The 19,379-nt window shown below is 44.4% G+C and overlaps 1 protein-coding gene across 1 annotated transcript in view; it reads right to left on the minus strand.

The window, feature by feature from the left end:
• LOC122816679 (cytochrome b-c1 complex subunit 2, mitochondrial) overlaps positions 1–19,379 on the minus strand; it is a 475,154-nt gene that overhangs the window by 164,981 nt on the left and 290,794 nt on the right. Inside the window, exon 14 of the mRNA XM_044089644.1 lies at positions 18,053–18,129. Coding sequence (XP_043945579.1) covers positions 18,053–18,129 — 77 coding nt within the window. The remainder of the gene's footprint in view (positions 1–18,052; positions 18,130–19,379) is intronic.

Consider the following 19,379-nt stretch of genomic DNA (forward strand, 5'->3'; position numbering starts at 1 on the left):
TAACAGAACCAAGATGCTATCCTCCCAAAAAAAGGAAGCCAATCTAGTGGTCCCTTGCCATAAACAAACTCTACAACAGAAGAAAGAAACTGTTGCAAAAAAAAAGAGTAAAACCCCATGACTGGAGGAACTCTGTTGTCAGCCTTAGTAAGAAGCTGAGATCCCTCATAAAATCCTCTAAAGCTAGTTACGAAAACAAAATCGCCACTGATTCTAAAGACAACCACAAAGCATTCTACAGCTATGTCAAGAATCTCAATGGCAACACTCAGATCTGCTCTGAGTTACAGCACAATGGCACTAAATATACAGAACCAACTGATATTGCCAACATCCTGGCAGATAGGTTCAATGCTAACTTTACCCCCCTCTCATCCCATACAGGGCCCATCTCTATACTGGAAGAAAGCAAAGTTCCTGTAATCACGGCTGCACAAGTAAAAAAAACAGTCTCCAAAGCCAAGAACACAGCATCCATGGGACCTGACAAAACCCCAGGCCACGTTCTACATGAACTACAGAACGACCTTGCACCCCACCTAAGTACCATGTTCAATCATAGCCTCACCTCAGGATTTGTGCCCACTGAAAGTCGCACAGCAACGGTTATCCCACTCCACAAAGGCAGAGCCACCATGGACCCCAGGAACTACCACCCCATTAACCTGACGAGCCCGGCCTGCAAGACTATGGAACATATCATCATGGAACTTATAAACAATGACACTGGTAACCTCCAAACTCTGGACCCTACCCAGTTCGGCTTTGTAAAAGGCAGATCATGTCTCCTAAACCTGATAGACTTCTTCGAAGCGGTCACCAAAGCCGTAGATGAGGGTAAGGTGGTTCAAACAGCCTATCTAGATCTCACCAAGGCTTTCGACACCATCCCCCACTCTGGAATTATAGATAAACTCACTAAACTAGGTATAAATCCCTATGTCACAAGATGGGTTGCCAACTGGCTCACTGACAGAACCCACACTGTGAAAGTAGCAGACTATAAATCCAACTTCAGACCAATGACAAGTGGTGTACCACAGGGTTCAGTCCTAGGTCTTCTCCTGTTTGGTATCTACTTCTCTGAAGTACAGGCTAACACGGAAGGTCTTTGGCTAACAAAGTTAGCAGATGTCTGCAAACTTGGAGCCATAATCAAAACTCCTAACGATGTGGACATCCTAAAAAAGGGCCTCACTGAGACACATGCCTGGTGTCAATGCCATGGCCTTAAGCTCAATGCCAAAAAGTGCACCGTCATCCCTTTTGGTAAAAACTCTGTACTCATGAAGTACCACATAGGCAGTAGTCTACTTAACACCGAAAGTGTGATAAGAGACCTTGGGACACAGGTGGACAGTAGTGTCTCCTTTAATAATCACATTGCCACAGTAGTCAGGAAATCCTTCTACGTGGCACACCTCATCACAAAAAATTTCTCATCCAAAAAAAAAGAGGTCATTGTTCCCCTCTACTCATCACTCATTAGACCCATTACAGAGTACAACGCCCCTTTTGGTACGTACCTCACAAGACATCTACAACAACTGGAAAGGCCACAGAAATACCTCACAAAGAGGATTACCAGCCTCAAACAGATGCCCTACGCAGACCGTCTCAAAAAACTCCAGCTTTACTCTGTCGCATATCGCCTACTCAGAGGCAATCTCTGCCTAACATACAAAGCTATGTCAAACCCAGAGCTGTTGGACATGCTCCACTTAAATAAATCCCAATCCCTCAGAGCTACATGCTCTAGGGACCTAAATCTTGTCACCACAATAAACAGAACATGCTGGAAGGATAGACTCCTGTCCCAGAGACTTCCCATACTCTGGAATAAACTACCTATCTATATCAAACAAAGCTCCTCATTAGCACTCTTCAAGAAAAATCTTGATTGGATGGGAGATAGGAAATTCACCCCAGGGATCACTTGTGGCTCTGCTTGACAGGGGCACAGGAAAATAATTTTCTTGGGTGGCAAAAGCCAGGGTACCATTTGGCTAGGCTTATATAGGCCCTAGGGCAAATAGCCTAGTATCTACCTATGAACCTATGTATTAGCATGCCCTCATCACTTCGGAGCAAGCATTGAGGGCTCTCTCCAAGGCCTAAAGCAATACCTTCATGGGCCCAGACAAAAGTACAGTTGTGCACACTTGCCATAAATGTAGATGTTAGAATGCATTCACTGTTGCAGTCATCACATTAGGGTTATCTGCTTGCAGTAGTCCTCAGTTGGCCTGATTAACAAAGTCTTCAGTCCTACGTCGTTTGCTGCCTCCTCTTCCATGACATCAGGTCATCAGGGGTATAAAACATGCAGCTGACGTCATTGCATCAGTTTTTCTTTCCCCAGATGTCAGGTGCCCCACCCTAATGGGAAGCAATTAAATCTATAAATATACAAGGTTATACCCTCCAACAAAAAAACATTTATGGTAAGTGTACACAACTGTACTAGGTTCATTTTTCACTGTTGCAGTCATCACATTTGGGTAGATTCCCAAAGCTAAGGGTGGGAGGAGGAATTTCAGATAGAATTAGGACCAGCTATAAGGCCCTGCAAGACTGCAATGTCAAAGCCAGCTCTGGATTTAGAGAAAATTGGCAAATGGAAATGCTTGGTGAAAGTATGTACAGAACTCCAGGTAGTAGCTTCTAGGATGTCCCTGGTAGGTACGCCTCTGAGAAAGGCTGTAGAGGTAGATGCAGCCCTGGTTCAGTGGGGTCTGATCCCCTGTGGGATAGGTTTTCCATAGTGCTTATAGCAGAAATGAATGCAATGGCCTATCCGTTTGGAGATGGTTTTCTTTGAAATAGCCTTCCCCTGTTTCTGCAGCAAATGTCACCACTAGTTGATCAGGTTTCCTTTGAGGTTTAGTCCTGTCCAAGTAGAATCTAAGTTCTCTGTGCACATCTAAGGAGTGCAGTATCCGTTCCCCTTTGTTCTGTGGATTAGGAAAGAAGGTTGGCAAATGAATGGACTGATTAAGGGCCACAGTGGATACCACCTTGGGCATGAAGGAGGGATTGGTCCTGAGTGACACCCTCTCCGCATGAAAGATGATGAAAGGCTCCACTGCCATCAGGGCCTGTAATTCGGATACCCTTCTTGCTGAAGTGATTGCTAAAAGGAAAGCTGTTTTCCAAATAAGGAATTTTAAATCTGCAGTAGCAGCTGGCTGGAAAGGAGGAAGGGTGAGTTTCTTCAATACAAAGTTAAGGTCCCAGGCTGGAGTTGGAGCTCTCCTGGGTGGTCTTAAATTTTGTGCCCCTCTGAGGAACTGCTTGAGCAGTGGATGAGAGAAGAGGGGAGGTTCTGTGTTATAATGAGCTGAAATGGCTGAGGCGTGAATTTTTATTGAGGAAAAAGACAGGCCCTTGCGAAGCATCTCAGTTAAGGATTGCAAAATATGAGGTAAATTGGGTACTGCTGTGCTCATCCCTTGAGAATCGTTCCAGGCACAGAATCTTTTCCATTTTTCAGCATAAGATTTTCTAGTACTAGGCCTCCTTGCCTCTAAAATGATATTCATCACTGGTTTACTGAGAGATGGTAAAGGAGAGATTAGGTAATTAGCCAGGCTGCTAGGTTCAGTGTTTGAAGCTGAGGGTGCAAAATCTGGTTCTCCCGCTGAGACAGCAGAGTAGGAGTCTGAGGCAGGTGCCATGGAGCCCACAGTGACACACTGTGCAGGAAGGGGTACCAGTGTTGGCATGGCCAGTCTGGTGCAATCAAAATCGTCCTTGGTTTGTCTTATTTGATCTTTAGTAGTACTTTGAGAGCAGAGGCCGAGTAGGAAAGACAAACTGTTAGGTTTTTCCAGCTGAAGGGCAGAGCATCCACTTTCCAAGCTTGTCTATGGGGAGTCCTTGTGCAAAATTTTTCCAACTGATAGTTCTGGGGGGTGGCAAACAGGTCTATATCTGGGCTCCTCCATTTGCTTGTCAACATGTTGAAAATCCTTGGTTCCAGTTTCCACTCGTGTGGGTCCATTAGATTTCTGCTTAGTCCGTCTGCCAATGTATTTAGTTTTCCTGGCAGGAATTGAGCTTGTAGATGCACTTGGTAGCTCAAGGCTGTGTTCCACAATGCCATGGCTAGTCTGCAGAGGGAGTAAGAATGTGTACCCCCCTGCTTGTTTATGTACCACACAACAGTGGCATTGTCCGTCTTTACCATTAATTGTCCTGGAAGAATGTGGTCCTTGAAAGTAGTCAGAGCATTCTGTACAGCTAACATTTCTTTTAGATTGATGTACAAGTGCATTTGACTTTGGTTCCATTTGCCCTGAATGCACTTCCCTGCCAGGTTTGCCCCACATACATAGTCTGATGCGCCTGTTAGGGTTTGGGCGGCAGGGGGTAGTGCGAATGGTAGTCCCTTGTATTGGTGGCAGGCCTCCGCCCACCAAAGGAACTCTAGGTGTAGGCAAGGTAGGATAGGAATCATTGTTTCTAGATCCTGAGGAATGTTGACACCATAGGCTTTTTAGATACCACTGTAGTTTCCTCATATGCAGTCTTGTATATGGAATTAGAAGAATGCAGGAGGCCATGAACCCAAGGCTTGTATTTGCCTTGCAGTTAGCAGGGTTTTTGTGGCCATTTGCTTGAAGTAGGTTGTCAAGTGAATTTGTTTCTCTGGCGTGAGGAAAGCCATCTGGGAAGTTGTACTCAAGCTTGCTCCCAGGAATATAATTTGTTGACAGGGTACCAGGTGTGACTTATTTTCATTTATGGTGTACCCCGGACAAGTTAGCATCCTTTGTACAAAAGCCAGATTCAAAAGTATGTCCTGGTTTTCTGCCTGAATTAGACAATCGTCCAGGTATGGGTATATTTGAATATTTCTTTGCCTGCAAAATGCAATGACTGGAGCTAGGCACTTTGTGAATACCCTGGGCGCAGTAGATAAAGCCAAAGGGCAGTGCAGAGAACTGACATAGTGCATGTAGCCTGCTTTGAAGGGTAGGTATCTTCTGCAAGATTCCCTGATTGGGATGTGCAGGTATGCTTCCTTTAAATCTAGTGTTGCCAACCAGGCATCTTTGCCTAGCATAGGAAGCAATTGGTGAAGAGTCAGCATCTTGAATTTTGGAATCACCAAAAAAGGTGTTTAGAGTAGACATGTCCAGGAATGGACACCATGAATTGTCTTTTCTGGGTACCAGGAAAAGTCACTAGTAGAAACCTTGTCCCTTTTCCTCTTCTGGTACCAACTGAATAGCCCCTTATGCTTAAGAGAGAGTACTTGCTTTTGGGCCTCTGCCCACTGATTTGGAGGCAGATCCGGCCAACCGCTTGGAGTTGGTAACGTGTGGAAATGAAATCTGTATCCTTGGGACGCTACATTAAAAACCCATTTGTCCTGGGTAATGAGTCCCCAGTTCTTTGCATGAAGTGCAATCTTGCCCCCAAAAAGGGGCAATCAGTTGAGAAGTGCTTGGAAGTTTTAAAAAGAAGTCACTGAGACAGTTTACCATAGGGGGGAGTTTTATTACTCCCAGGTTTGGAAATGGAGGCCCCCCCTATTGCTTAGTCCTGTGCATACCCTGGGACTGAAGCCTGGATGCTCTGCTTGATCTGGGTTTGCACTGAGAAGGTCTGAAAGAGGCAGGAAAGGACCAGTTCTTAGGAGGCCAATGCCTACTAAATCTCTGAGGTTGTACTTGTAAACAATCTTTAACGGCTTGCATAGATTTAGCTTTCTCCTCCATCTTTTTAAGAAATTCTTCTGCCTTGTTGCCAAACAGGCGGTCCTGATTTAAGGGAGCATCCAATAATTTTGCTTTAACATAACCTAGCAAGGATTGCTCCTTAAGCCAAGCATGCCTTCTAAGTACAGACCCAGTTACAGCAGCTCTGCAAGATGCCTCTAGTGAATCAAAACCACATTGCAACGTAAGTTTACCAACTTGTTCAGCAGAATGCATTAAATCCTGTAAATCCTTATTTTCAGCACAATCAGGAATCAACATCATTTTCTGTTTAAGCAATCCAATAATATGTTGCTGATACTTTAACATATGAAACTGGCAATTCAAGGCCCTAATGGGCAAAGTTGCAGAAGTGTATAACTTCTTACTCCATCTATCCAGTGCCCTGGAGTCTCTATCAGAGGGGATAGGATTTTTGGCAGTAGAAGCTTTAATGCCCTTGGGTTCCTGTGAAATGGTTTCAGGATCCGCAGTAGGATTTTTGAAAGGAACTTGTGAGAGTCAGGAACCCTGTAATATCGATCAGGTTTTCTGGGAGCAGGAGGTAAAGAGTCAGGGGCAATGCTAGATTCCGAAAAGGCATCATCAACAATGTCCAGTACAGGAGGTATAACTACAGGCCTGTGCTGGGGCAGGAGTAAGAAATCCCAAAGCCTCACAAGAATCAGAGAAATCCTGACTTTCCCAATGAAAATGCTCCCTGAGAGTATGCAAGGTTTCACCAAAAAAGAAATCCTCTGCGGGAGAAGCAGAAGGAATAAAGTCCTCAGCATCAGAATCCTCATAAGTAGATAAGGGTAAATCCTGGTCATCAGAGAAAACTTTTAGTTATGTACTCACCATAACTTCAGATGTTTGGGATCCATCTCGCCTACATTCTGACTGATGGGTTCGGAGCCGATCCCTCGGCTCCGACTCGGCACGCTTATGCCAAAGAGCGAAGTCTCTTATTGGCTGAGCTTATTATATCCCAGGATGCACCACTACCATTCCCCCAGATCTAGTTTGTCCGCATACATGCACACATGCATACCCTGCTTATATAACATCGTCAGGTGAAACAAGATAAAACAGTAGAACTCAAAACCGTTCAATCTCTTCTGATCTCCAAGGCAGGCGGAAGGAGGGTGGGTATTAGGAATGTAGGCGAGATGGATCCCAAACATCTGAAGTTATGGTGAGTACATAACTAAAAGATGTTATGTGATCCTATCTCGCCTACATTCTGACTGATGGGACAGCCCCTAGCACCTGAATCCTGGGTGGCTCACTGGAAAACACTCCTGAGTACCGTGGAACCAAATGATGCTCGTCCTTTAGATGCCACATCCAATTTGTAGTGGGAAATGAAAGTGTGCGGATTGGACCAAGTAGCCTTAGCACAGATTTCGATATAGCGAGCTTGGAATGAAAAGCTATAGAAGTAGCCATAGCTCTGGTAGAATGAGCTTTGATAGATGTTGTAAGTTGCTTATTTAAAGAAGAATAAGCCTGAGTTATGCAATCTCTGATCCATTTTGAGATAGTAGCTTTTGTGTTAGTTTGGCCCAGTTTATTATCTGAGAAGGACACAAACAACTGGTCTGACTTACGAAGTTGCTGAGTCCTGTCTAAATAGAAGCGTAATTGCCTGTGAACATCCAATTTATGAAGAGTGTATTCTGCTTCATTGGAGAATTTTGGGAAGAAAACTGGTAGCTCTAGAGATTGTTGTAGGCAGAAACTAGAACAGACCTTTGGGACAAAGGATGGATTAGGCCTAAGTGATACTCTATCCTTGTGGAAAATCAAGTACGGTGGCTTAATAGACAGGGCTTGAAGCTCTGAAACTCTTCTTGCAGAAGTAATTGCAACTAAGAAGGCAGTTTTCCAAGACAGATATTTTAACTCGCATGTAGCAGCCGGTTCGGAAGGGGGAGATGTTAATGCGCAAAGCACCAAATCAAGATCCCACGGAGGTGCAGGATGAAAAATTGGGGGTCTTAATAGGCTCGCACCTTTAATGAAAGTTTTGCATAGTCTGCTGCTCATCAAAGGAGGATCCATGGATTCGTGGAATTTAGAGATAGCCGCAAGTTGGACTTTAATAGTTGAGACAGAAGATCCCTGATTAAACAGGGATGTTAAGAATTTCAAGACCTCTGGGACAGGAGCAGTGATAGGGTCTAAGCCCTTGAGTTGAGCCCAGATAGCAAACCTCTTCCACTTACTAAGGTACAATTTGTTAGTGGTGGGTTTGTGGGCCGAAGATAAAATGTGAACAACTATAGGGTCTAGTGTGTGCCTTCTAACTAAAGTCGGAAGCGGAGGAGCCAAGCTGTCAATTTCAAAGATTGAAGGGACTGATGCCGATGTCCCGACTGATGGATTAACAAGTCCGAATTAGGTCTAAAGTCCACGGATCGTCCACTGCATGCTTCTTCAGGTAGGGAAACCATACCTGACGAGGCCAGTATGGGGCAATCAGTATCATTGAAGACCCCAGTTGAGAAGCTTTTTGAATAACTCTGGGAAGAAGCGGAATTGGAGGAAAGGCATAAAGTAGCCCTGTTGGCCAAGGTTGTGCTAGAGCATCCATGGCTGGAACTCCCTGATGTGGGATCAAGGAGAAGAACCTTTGGCACTTGGTGTTTAGTGGAGTTGCAAATAGGTCGCAGCACGGCGTCCCCATCTCCTGAAAACCTGTGCTGCTACTGTATGGTTTAGAGACCACTCGTGAGGAGAGAGAATTGTCCTGCTCAATTTGTCTGCCAATATATTTGACTTTCCCGGGATGTGGGTCGCTACCAAGAAGCGGTTGGTAGCTACAGCCCATTCCCACACTCTCATGGCCTCTCTGCAAAGGGGGTATGATCTGGTCCCTCCTTGTTTGCTCAGATACCAAACCACCGACATGTTGTCTGTGTGGATGGCGATGATGCCCTGAGGAAGAAACTTGTGTAAGGCTTGTAGGGATAGAAGTACAGCCCTCATCTCCAACACGTTGATGTGGAGAAGAGCTTCCTGGAAGCCAGGAGCCCTGAACTAGCCTGCCCAGACAATGCCCCCACCCTATCTGGGAGGCATCTGTCGTCAGGGTAACCACTGGAGAGGGGAGAACAAAGGGTTTTCCTTGATTCAAATTGGATGTCTGAAGCCACCAGCGAAGGTCCCGTTTGCATATTTCCGTAATCATGATGTGATGATTGAGGGGAAGATCCTGAAAGGACCATTGAGTTGACAAGAGCCACTGAAGAATCCTCATGTGTAATCTTGCCAGAGGAACTAAAAGAACCGTGGCAGACATTGAGCCTAAAACTTGTAGAACCATCCTGGCTGGGGCTTTGGATCTCGAGATCAGAGCTTGAACTTGGCCCTGTAAAGTTTGGATCCTTTCTGCAGGAAGAAAGACGCGCATCAATCTTGAGTCTATCTCTGCTCCTATAAACTTTATGCTGAGAGGGCAGCAAGACAGACTTTGACCAATTGAATGTAATCCCCAGGGAAATACCCAGGGAGATGGTGGCTTTGAGGTTGTCCATTAGTAGATGCCTGGTGGTGGCAGTCAGGAGCCAGTCGTCGAGATAGGGAAACACTTGGAATCCAAGACTTCTCAGGTGAGCCGTCACTACTGCCAAACACTTGGTGAACACCCTGGGGGCTGTGGTGAGACCAAAGGGCAGAGCGCAAAATTGGTAATGACTGACTCCCAGGCTGAAGCGCAGATACCTCCTGGACGCCTGATGTATCGGTATGTGATAATAGGCGTCCTTGAGGTCTATGGAGCACATCCAAACATCCTTCTCCAACAATGGGAGAATGGATTGTAACGTGACCATTCGAATTTGGATTTCGTGACGGATTGGTTCAGTCTGCTGAGATCCAATATTGGTCTCAGGTCCCCTGTCTTTTTGGCACTAAAAGAACCTGGAGTAATTTCCTGATCCGATCTGGTCTGTGGGGACCGGTTGGATGACTCCTTTTCTAGCAGCTTTAAAGCTTCTGCGGCTGCCATTTCCCTTTGACTGGGTGGTGGGTCCGGGATTCTTTTGGACGGGGGGGTTGAAGGGGGGGTAAATCAAAATCCGAAGGAAATTGGGGGTGGTGTTGCTCCCCTTTTAGGTCCGGCCAAACCCATTTTCAGCAAAGGGCAATCCCTCTGCCTTAAAACTAAGGAGAAGGAAAGGTTAGAATTGCCGGCCCCCCCGGTTTTGGGAAGCTTGAAAATTTTGGTTTTCCTCTGGAAGGGGAATTGGGGTGGGGAGGGCCAATGGAACCACATTTCCCCCCCCTTTGCCGGGGAAGGGAAGTGGTTCGGCACCCGGCAATAAAGTTTTTTTCTTGTTTAACTAAGGGTTCTTTAACCGGGCCAAAAGGGGGAAAACAAAGAGGTTTCCAAAGGGAAAAGGGAAAGGGCCCCTTTAACTGCACGAGCCAGGCTTTTCCAACAGCCTGTGCTGGCAAAAGGCTTCGGCCCATTTGGTTGGTCAACAGTTAAAATTGGTTATTTCCAACTGGGGCCAAGATTTGGGGTAGCCGCTCAGGTAGGTTTTCCGAGGAATTGACTTTGACCGGTCCCCCAAGGCCCGGTTAAATGATTCAAGCCTTAGAAGGGGAATGGTCCCCTTTTTATGTCCATACTTGTCCTTTTAAATTAAGCCTGGGAAAAATTTTGGGGCCCGGTGTCAGAGCACACTGGCACTAACCCCTTTTAGGAATTTTCCGGGGGGACTTTTTTTTGGCCCGGGAAGACTTTCCAGGTACGATGTTCCCCCGCCTGAAATTTCAGGGGTGTAAGGAGCCCGGGGGGAGGGCCCCGCCCCAAAGGCCCTTAGGGGGCGTAGAAGGTTTGGTTCAGCCTGGTGTTTGAACCTTTGGTTTTTGCCAAAAAAGCTCATCGAGGGCTTGGGAAAAGAAACAAGGCCCGGCATGAAAAGCCCGAGTCCAGGGTTTTTGGGCCTTTTGGGGTTTCAAGAAATTTGCTCGGGGAGGGAAACCCCCCCCGGGGTAATTTAAGGCGCTCCCGAATAAAGGGAAGGGAAAAAATTTTTCAAAGGTGCCCAAACGAAAATGCAAGACGCCAAGGATCATGGCTTGGGCCCAAAGAATCCGGGGGGGTTTTTGAAATTTGCCGCAAGTCAAGACCGGGGGGGATTTTGTGAATACCCTGGGCGCAGTAGATAAAGCCAAAGGGCAGTGCAGAGAACTGATCTAGTGCATGTAGCCTGCTTTGAAGGGTAGGCATCTTCTGCAAGATTCCCTGATTGGGATGTGCAGGTATGCTTCCTTTAAATCTAGTGTTGCCAACCAGGCATCTTTGCCTAGCATAGGAAGCAATTGGTGAAGAGTCAGCATCTTGAATTTTGGAATCACCAAAAAGGTGTTTAGAGTAGACAGGTCCAGGATTGGACACCATGAATTGTCTTTTCTGGGTACCAGGAAAAGTCACTAGTAGAAACCTTGTCCCTTTTTCTCTTCTGGTACCAACTGAATAGCCTCTTATGCCTAAGAGAGAGTACTTGCTTTTGGGCCTCTGCCCACTGATTTGGAGGCAGATCTGGCCAACCGCTTGGAGTTGGTAACATGTGGAAGTGAAATCTGTATCCTTGGGACGCTACATTAAAAACTCATTTGTCCTGGGTAATGAGTCCCCAGTTCTTTGCATGAAGTGCAATCTTTCCCCCCAAAAGGGGCATTCAGTTGAGAAGTGCTTGGAAGTTTTAAAAAGAAGTCACTGAGACAGTTTACCATAGGGGGGGGAGTTTTATTACTCCCAGGTTTGGAAATGGAGGCCCCCTTATTGCTTAGTCCTGTGCATACCCTGGGACTGAAGCCTGGATGCTCTGCTGGATCTGGGTTTGCACTGAGAATGTCTGAAAGAGGCAGGAAAGGACCAATTCTTAGGAGGCCAATGCCTACTAAATCTCTGAGGTTGTACTTGTAAACAATCTTTAACGGTTTGCATAGATTTAGCTTTCTCCTCCATCTTTTTAAGAAATTATTCTGCCTTGTTGCCAAACAGGCAGTCCTGATTTAAGGGAGCATCCAATAATTTTGCTTTAACATAACCTAGCAAGGATGCTCCTTAAGCCAAGCATGCCTTCTAAGTACACACCCAGTTACAGCAGCTCTGCAAGATGCCTCTAGTGAATCAAAACCACATTGCAACGTAAGTTTACCAACTTGTTCAGCAGAATGCATTAAATCCTGTAAATCCTTATTTTCAGCACAATCAGGAATCAACATCATTTTCTGTTTAAGCAATCCAATAATATGTTGCTGATACTTTAACGTATGAAACTGGCAATTCAAGGCCCTAATGGGCAAAGTTGCAGAAGTGTATAACTTCTTACTCCATCTATCCAGTGCCCTGGAGTCTCTATCAGAGGGGATAGGATTTTTGGCAGTAGAAGCTTTAATGCCCTTGGGTCTCTGTGAAATGGTTTCAGGATCCGCAGTAGGATTTTTGAAAAGGAACTTGTGAGAGTCAGGAACCCTGTAACATCTATCAGGTTTTCTGGGAGCAGGAGGTAAAGAGTCAGGGGCCATGCTAGATTCCGAAAAGGCATCATCAACAATGTCCAGTACAGGAGGTATAACTAAAGGCCTGTGCTGGGGCAGGAGTAAGAAATCCCAAAGCCTCTTAAGAATCAGAGAAATCCTGACTTTCCCAATGAAAATGCTCCCTGAGAGTATGCATGGTTTCACCAAAAAAGAAATCCTCTGCAGGAGAAGCAGAAGGAATAAAGTCCTCAGCATCAGAATCCTCATAAGTAGACAAGGGTAAATCCTGGTCATCCGAGGAAACAGAAATTTCAGAATCCTGGTCAGAAGTATCATAAGTAAACTCAGTCCTAGGTCCTTTAGAGGAGGAAGGCTGGCTTCCCCTGATTAAAGTAATAAGGTCTTCAGTCATTTTTATCATTTGTTTTTTTAGGTATAGAGGCCTGACCATGAAGTCTGGGCGCCAGGTTTCTAGGCATGGTTTGAGTTTTAGGCCTTGAAGAAGAAGATTGCGTCGGTTTAATATGCAAGTCAGTAGGCTTCAATACACCCTCAGAAGCCGGTGCCTGGACAATGGCTCCGGACCCATCCAAGGTAGAGACATCCGCAGGTTCCACAGTTGACACATCTCGCGGCATACCGGACTCTGAATGGGCCTCAGTAGAGGCCTGCGATTCTGAAGTAGCTGATATCAGGGGCTGCAAAACCGCCTCACTGAGTACCGGCGCCTCAGCGGCCTGTCTCTGTCTTTATCTTTGTGTTTTTTCAGAATGTCGGTAGTCGGATAGCTTACCAAAAACATATCGGGATAATTAAACCGAGCACCAAAATATTTAGAAGCAAAAAAATATACCGATGACAGATAGTTCGTGGTTTAAATAAGGCACAAAACTGACAGTGAGGTAAAGTCAGTCATTATGAGGTATTTGCTTTCCACAAGAAATGCAATTATTTACTTTTACTGACATCGGTTTAGAGCAAGAAAAAGTTTCCCCAACGGGGTACATAGCTTTTAGTTGAAGACTTCGGTTCTGAAACTCGAAAACGAAAATTTCAGGAGTCGGCCGACCGGCACTTGCGTACTGCTTCTGTTTCGGGCACCGCACGACAAGAAAGACTGGTGTAATGATGTTGGCTGCATGTTTTATACCCCTGATGACCTGATGTCATGAAGAGGAGACAGCAATCGACGTAGGACCCAAGACTTTGTTAACCAGGCCGACTGAGAGCTACTGCAAGCAGATAACCCTAATGTGATGACTGCAACAGTGAAACACAAAGAACATGTGCCATATTATCTTCTTGACTTGTAGGCTCTCTACTAAACCTATTCAATCTCAGCCTCCCCACTGGATTTGTGTCAGGGGTGTGGAGAAAGTACAGTTGTGTAATAACTTACCATAACAGTAGATGTCCTTCTGCTCACGGTAGCAGTATTCATAACAGATGGGTTTTCATCGCTGACATCTGGCTGTGGTACCAAGGCTTTAACTTCTTGAGGGTGTACATTCTGTGTGTGACCTCAGTTAATTACTGCTGGGGTATAAAGGCAGATGTATGCACAAAATCCTCAAAATAACTCCAAGCTAGCAACCTGAAGACAACAGAGAGGAAACTAGTCAGTTAGGAGGGGTGTAGTCCAAGCATGCAAGGAACTCTCCCAGGAAGGAATATATGTGCGTGACTCATAGGCGAGAGAATAGAGGGAAAGGAGGGAGAAAGGAAAACTGTGACAGTGATCAGTAGATCTACTGTTATGTTAAGTTCTTACAAACTGCACTATGTCCTAAACAAAACCCTTGTTGCAGTATTTATAACAGATGGGTGATTCCCAGAGCTGAAGAGAAAAGAGAAAAGCGGGGTGGATAGCTAGAGTGAAGAACTCGCCAGGAAGCCAGAGGGGACTGATCTGGCAAATGCAGCCCTAGACCTGTAGAAAGCATCAACTTTGTAGTGCTTGGTAAAGGTGTGCGCAGAAGACCAAGTGGCAACTTCCAAGATGGACCTGCCATCAATACTCTTGCAGAAGGCATTAGAAAAGGCAACTGCCTTTATTGAATGTGCTTTTAAGACAGGAAAGCATGGATTTACCATGTCATAAGTAGCAGAACGAGACAGCCTGCGATATCCAGGATGCAACAGTTTGCTTCGAGACTGGCTGACCTAGGATGCGGCATCCATGAAAGAAACAAATAGTTGGTCCATTTTTCTGATTGTCTTTTTGTCCAAAAAGAACCTCAGTTGTCTGTGAATGTCTAGAGAGTGTAAGATTCTTTCCCCTCTATTTTGAAGATTGGGAAAGAAAATAGGGAGGTGAATGGCTTGACTGAGGGGCAGTTCCTTCACTTCCTTAGGCATGAAGGAAGGACTGGTTCTAAGCATTATCCGGGCATTGTGGTAAATAAAGGAAGGACCCTGGAGTTCAGTCACACTGCATGCTGAGGTTACAGCTAGCAGAACAACAGTTTTCCATGTGCAGAACTTTAAGATGGCAGATACAGCCATGGACTATGACGTTTGTTGCTAACATTATGATCTGTAGTGTGAGTAGGGAACAGGGCGAGGAGACCCTAGAGAGGTGGAGACATGCTCTAGAGAGGACAGGAATGAAGGCCAGCAGGACTAAAATGTGTGTGTGTGCGAATGACAGGGTGGCTGGAGGAATGTTAGCTTCTAGATTTTAAGTTAAACAATTTCATAAAGGTGTCCTTAACATTAGACGTCCCAGGAAGCCTGTTCCACCTCCCTGGGATCTTGATTTTGTTTTGGAGAAGTTGACAGGCTCCTTTTGAGCCTGCTTCTTCAGTCTCCTTGCTACATTGTTGCTGGAAGACTGTTCTATTGTTAGCTATTACTTCTGCCAGACAGATGTCTGAGTTGCAGACCCTTATGGCCTCTCCTCTTTTTTTGGTCTTTCATGAGGACAGGGTGTCCTTGCACACTAACGCTTCTTTTATGCCCAAGATGGTTAATTAGTTATCACTGAATCAGTCTATTAATCTACCCACTTTTTTCTTCTGTCTGTAATCTGACAGTTAGAGGGTGCTGCATACTTTGGATGTGCATAGGCAACTCAGGGTTTATTTGGATAAGACAAAGGCTATTAGAAAATATGTCAGTTATTTCTTTCTTTTCATCCTAGATCTTTGGGACTTGCTGAATCCAAGCAAACTGTTTCCTCTTGATTGCTAAGGCTATTTCCTTTTGTTACACTGTTCATGGCAAGAGCCTTCCTTCTTCAGTTAAGGCTCATTCCACTAGAGATGTGGCTTCTTTGGGTGCTTTTTTCAAGGGTGTAGATAGTAATTCTATTCATGAAGCAGCTACCTTCACTTCTGTGCATACCTTTAACAAGCACTACAAGCTGGATGGTATCTCTTTTGCTAGGGCCATTCTTCATGTTTTTTTAGGGGGCTCTTCTGCACCTTCCCCTCCCAAGTTTCCTCTTGAACTTTGGCATTCTCCCATATGGTAAAGAATACTACAGGAGTGAATGTAAGGACATAGTACAGTTGTGTAAAATCTTACCATAAAAGGTAGATATCGTTGCCTTCACTGCTGCATTATTTGCTCCTTCCCTCCATCTCCCTAGTCTTTGGCCTTCCTGGATATATACACATTACCTCTTGGGTTTCTTGCACTGTGTTTCTATTGACACATCCAGTTCTGATTATGGTAGGCCTGAATGTCATCTTTATGCTCTACTCTGCACAAGAAGATTTGGGGGATGTTCAGTGTACTTTTTAAAAGCAACAAGTAGTCTTTAGTAGACTGGCCAGACGTTCGGGCTTCTGTTAAGAATACTGCAGCAGTGAGGGCAAGAACATCTACCATTATGGTAAGATTTTACACAACTGAACTTTTTCTCCTTCTTAAACACCTGTTTTGTTTGGGGGGGGGGCTTAAAAGTAGCTCTTTCTCTAATGGACCAACTGAGGAATCTTGTTTTTACATTAACTGGCAGGGGCTGTATCCTCAAGTATGCTACTTAATCACTAATCCCACTGCTGCACACTTGATAGGGTGCTTAACCTGGGAGTCGAGACTGCACAGATCTAGCACTTTGTCTTCCTCTTGTTATTTTGGTTACCCCTCTGCTTCATTCTTTCCAGTTACCCCAGTGCCTCCCTGTCCTTTGCTGGGTCTACCAACGTCTCCTATTACCCCCTGAACTATAGCCATTCTAAGGCTGGGTGAGGGATAGGGAAAGATGACCTAAGGGCATCTTGGAGGATGCCGCTGATTGCTTCCACCAAGGGATTTTTTTTCATTCATGAACTACTCCTTACTATCCCTCCTATGCATTTTCCTTTTACATCCTGGGGCCACTCCCCTCTATGGGCTATCCCAACAAGAACACCTAGACAACACCCCCCTCCCAACAGGCATGCCCATATCAACCTCTCAGCATCTCAGATACCCAAGCTGCTAATCAAACCTGGGGTGGGGGGTCTTTGCCATAATAATAATGACAATAATTATAACAATATTAAAACTAACAGTAATTATAATAACAATAATACTTGTACTATAACCAGGTAGGCCCACTGGACACGGTCCAGTTTCTGGGGCAACCCTGAAGCAATATCTGGTAAGGTGACTTGCTCAAGGTTATACAGAAGGCAAATGAGGGCTGAGGGAATCAAACCCTGTACCAGAGGAACTACAGCTTACAGCTTTAACCCCCTGTGCAAACTGCAATAGTTATGGCTTTATCCCGCTATGAAACAGCACTGGCATCTCTCTCTGTTTTATCCTCAGTGTCTTCAGCCTTGTCCTTTAGCTGTGATACAAGTACTTTAACATACGAGTTAGGCAGTTAAGACCTTCAAGGCCAGGGTTGCAGAAGTCTTGTAGAAGTGCTGACTTTCTCCTCAGAGTGTCAAACATCCTCCTGTTTTGCTACTAGAAGGAGAGTCCTGACTGGAGCCCAAAAGATAGCTGCAATGAGCCCTGAAGGCCAGAGTGGCAAAGATACATACATTATTATCACAGTGATACAGTATATTACTTTGTCAACTGGAAGGGGATTACTGGTTGGTACCCAGCAGGCCCCTTGCCAGAATCTATAAATAACACCAATGGATCAGCAATATGATTATGTACAGGTGCTGGCAGAAGAATTTTATAAAAATGGTTCAAGCTTCCTAGGATTGGAGGGGTTAGCAGACTCCTAAGATACACTAATAAAAACATCTCTTCAAGTCTTTAGTCACTGGATGAATAGCCAAGGTTTTTGGCTCTAGCAAAAACACAGTTTCTCTACCTCCTTTCTGGGCATCAGAAATTTTAAGTCTTCCATCTGAAGTAATCTCTCATTCTACTATGTACATCTCCAAATAATAAACACTCTGATTAGAAGCAAAGGATAAAGTGTCCACAGCATGAGAGTTATAACTATGAGAACAGGACATTGGTCCAAGTAGACAGTTCATCCACTTCCCTAGCAGGGGTGCCTGAACCAAACACCTGTGGAGAGGTGTCCAGACAGACCAACTGTTGGAGTGTTTTAGCTTTGGAGGAAATGCCATCATCAGATTGCCAGAGGTCAAATGAGGTATCAGAGTCTGGATCAAAAGCTGCTCTCCTGACTATGTGTATTCAACTCCACAGTATGCCTTCAGCCTCCCAGAGTTCTCTCTTTCTGAAATGCCTCATTTTTTTTGAGCAGGGTATCCATGGACAACTGAAGAATTGGTGGTCCTATACATGGTGCAATCCCAGTTCCATTTCAAATATTCCCATAGTGATTCATGAAGGTGATTTTCCAACTGTTATTTCAGCTAAATTTTACAGTGCTTCAACTACTGAATCTCATCTTGGAACATTCTCAATGAACTTACTTTGCTTGTGCAACATCGGCATCTGTGATACCACCCTCTGCAACAGCTTTTACTTGGTTCATAGCAGCTTTGAGAACCTGTAAAAAGACAGACCCTAATCAGTAACTCTAAAGTCTGAGATTTTGCTTATGTATACAATGCTTCAGAAAAGCTGTTGTATGTTCAAGGATTCTCAAAATGCAGCATTTACAAAGTGTGTACATTTAACTTTTACCAAAAAAAAGATGAACCAAATAACTTTTTTCTTTTACATAACTGCCCCAGACTTGCAAAAAAAAACAATACAATACAATGAGCATTGACAATTGCTGCTCCCATTTGTTGTTTTTGCAGAAGAATACTAAAACATATGAAAAGTTAAGTGTGTGTGTGAACTCACTCATGCACAACGTGCATACATGGCATAAAGGCTTTTAAACCAACGTGTTTGACTTGTAAAGTATGAGTGCTGCGCCAGGTCAGCAACAAATTCAATGTTACCTATAAAAATAGAGCTCAGGGATTGTATGCAATGCCAGCAGGCTAAAACTAAGACAAAAAAAAGACAAAGGAATGAGCAGGGCATTCCTGTGGCAGTAATAAACCAAAGAAGTTAAAAGTCTATTCCATATCCTGAAATCAGCAGCTGCAAGAAAGGCGGCTGCACACCCATGAAAAAGGTCTAGCAACACTTTTTAATAATTCAGCAGAACCCTGACATGAAGAATATATAATCCACTATACGTATAAATTTAATGAAAGAGAAAACCCATTGTGCCTACAAAATTAACACCTACCAGATCATCACCATCTTTGCCCATAATTTACAATTAACACTGCTAAGCAATCCCCCAGTTTCAGGCCTGCTATAAGGAATCCCATATCTTGGAAAATAAGCACTGAAGCTTCCCTTGCACCCTTTCAAAAATTAAACTGCTTTATTCATAATCCAACTCTTATTTTTGAACTCTTAACTGTGACTTAATTGTACATCCGATTATACCTCACAACAATCACAAGCCAACTACTACAGAGATACTAACTACCTCCCATGCCAACTACAGTACATATTCATTGTACTTAATCTGTGCTCATTAACCTTAACGGTTGATGAATTAACACGTTTTTAAATGTTTGAAAACATTGCCTGATTCTGTGGCATACAGGGATAAAGCTCCAACTATTACTCAGACAACTCAAGTTTGATCAGCAGTTTGGGTGCTTGTCTACTTTTCTACTGATCTTAATCACCTTGAAACATTACATTATGCCGATAACATTGTTCTCTTGTAATTCTAATAAAAATCATCTAACCTTTCAAAAAGTGTCCACAGGATGACTTTAAATG

Source organism: Protopterus annectens, chromosome 12.part0, assembly GCF_019279795.1.
Source record: "Protopterus annectens isolate FY-2018-M chromosome 12.part0, PAN1.0, whole genome shotgun sequence".
Classification (NCBI taxonomy): domain Eukaryota; kingdom Metazoa; phylum Chordata; order Ceratodontiformes; family Protopteridae; genus Protopterus; species Protopterus annectens.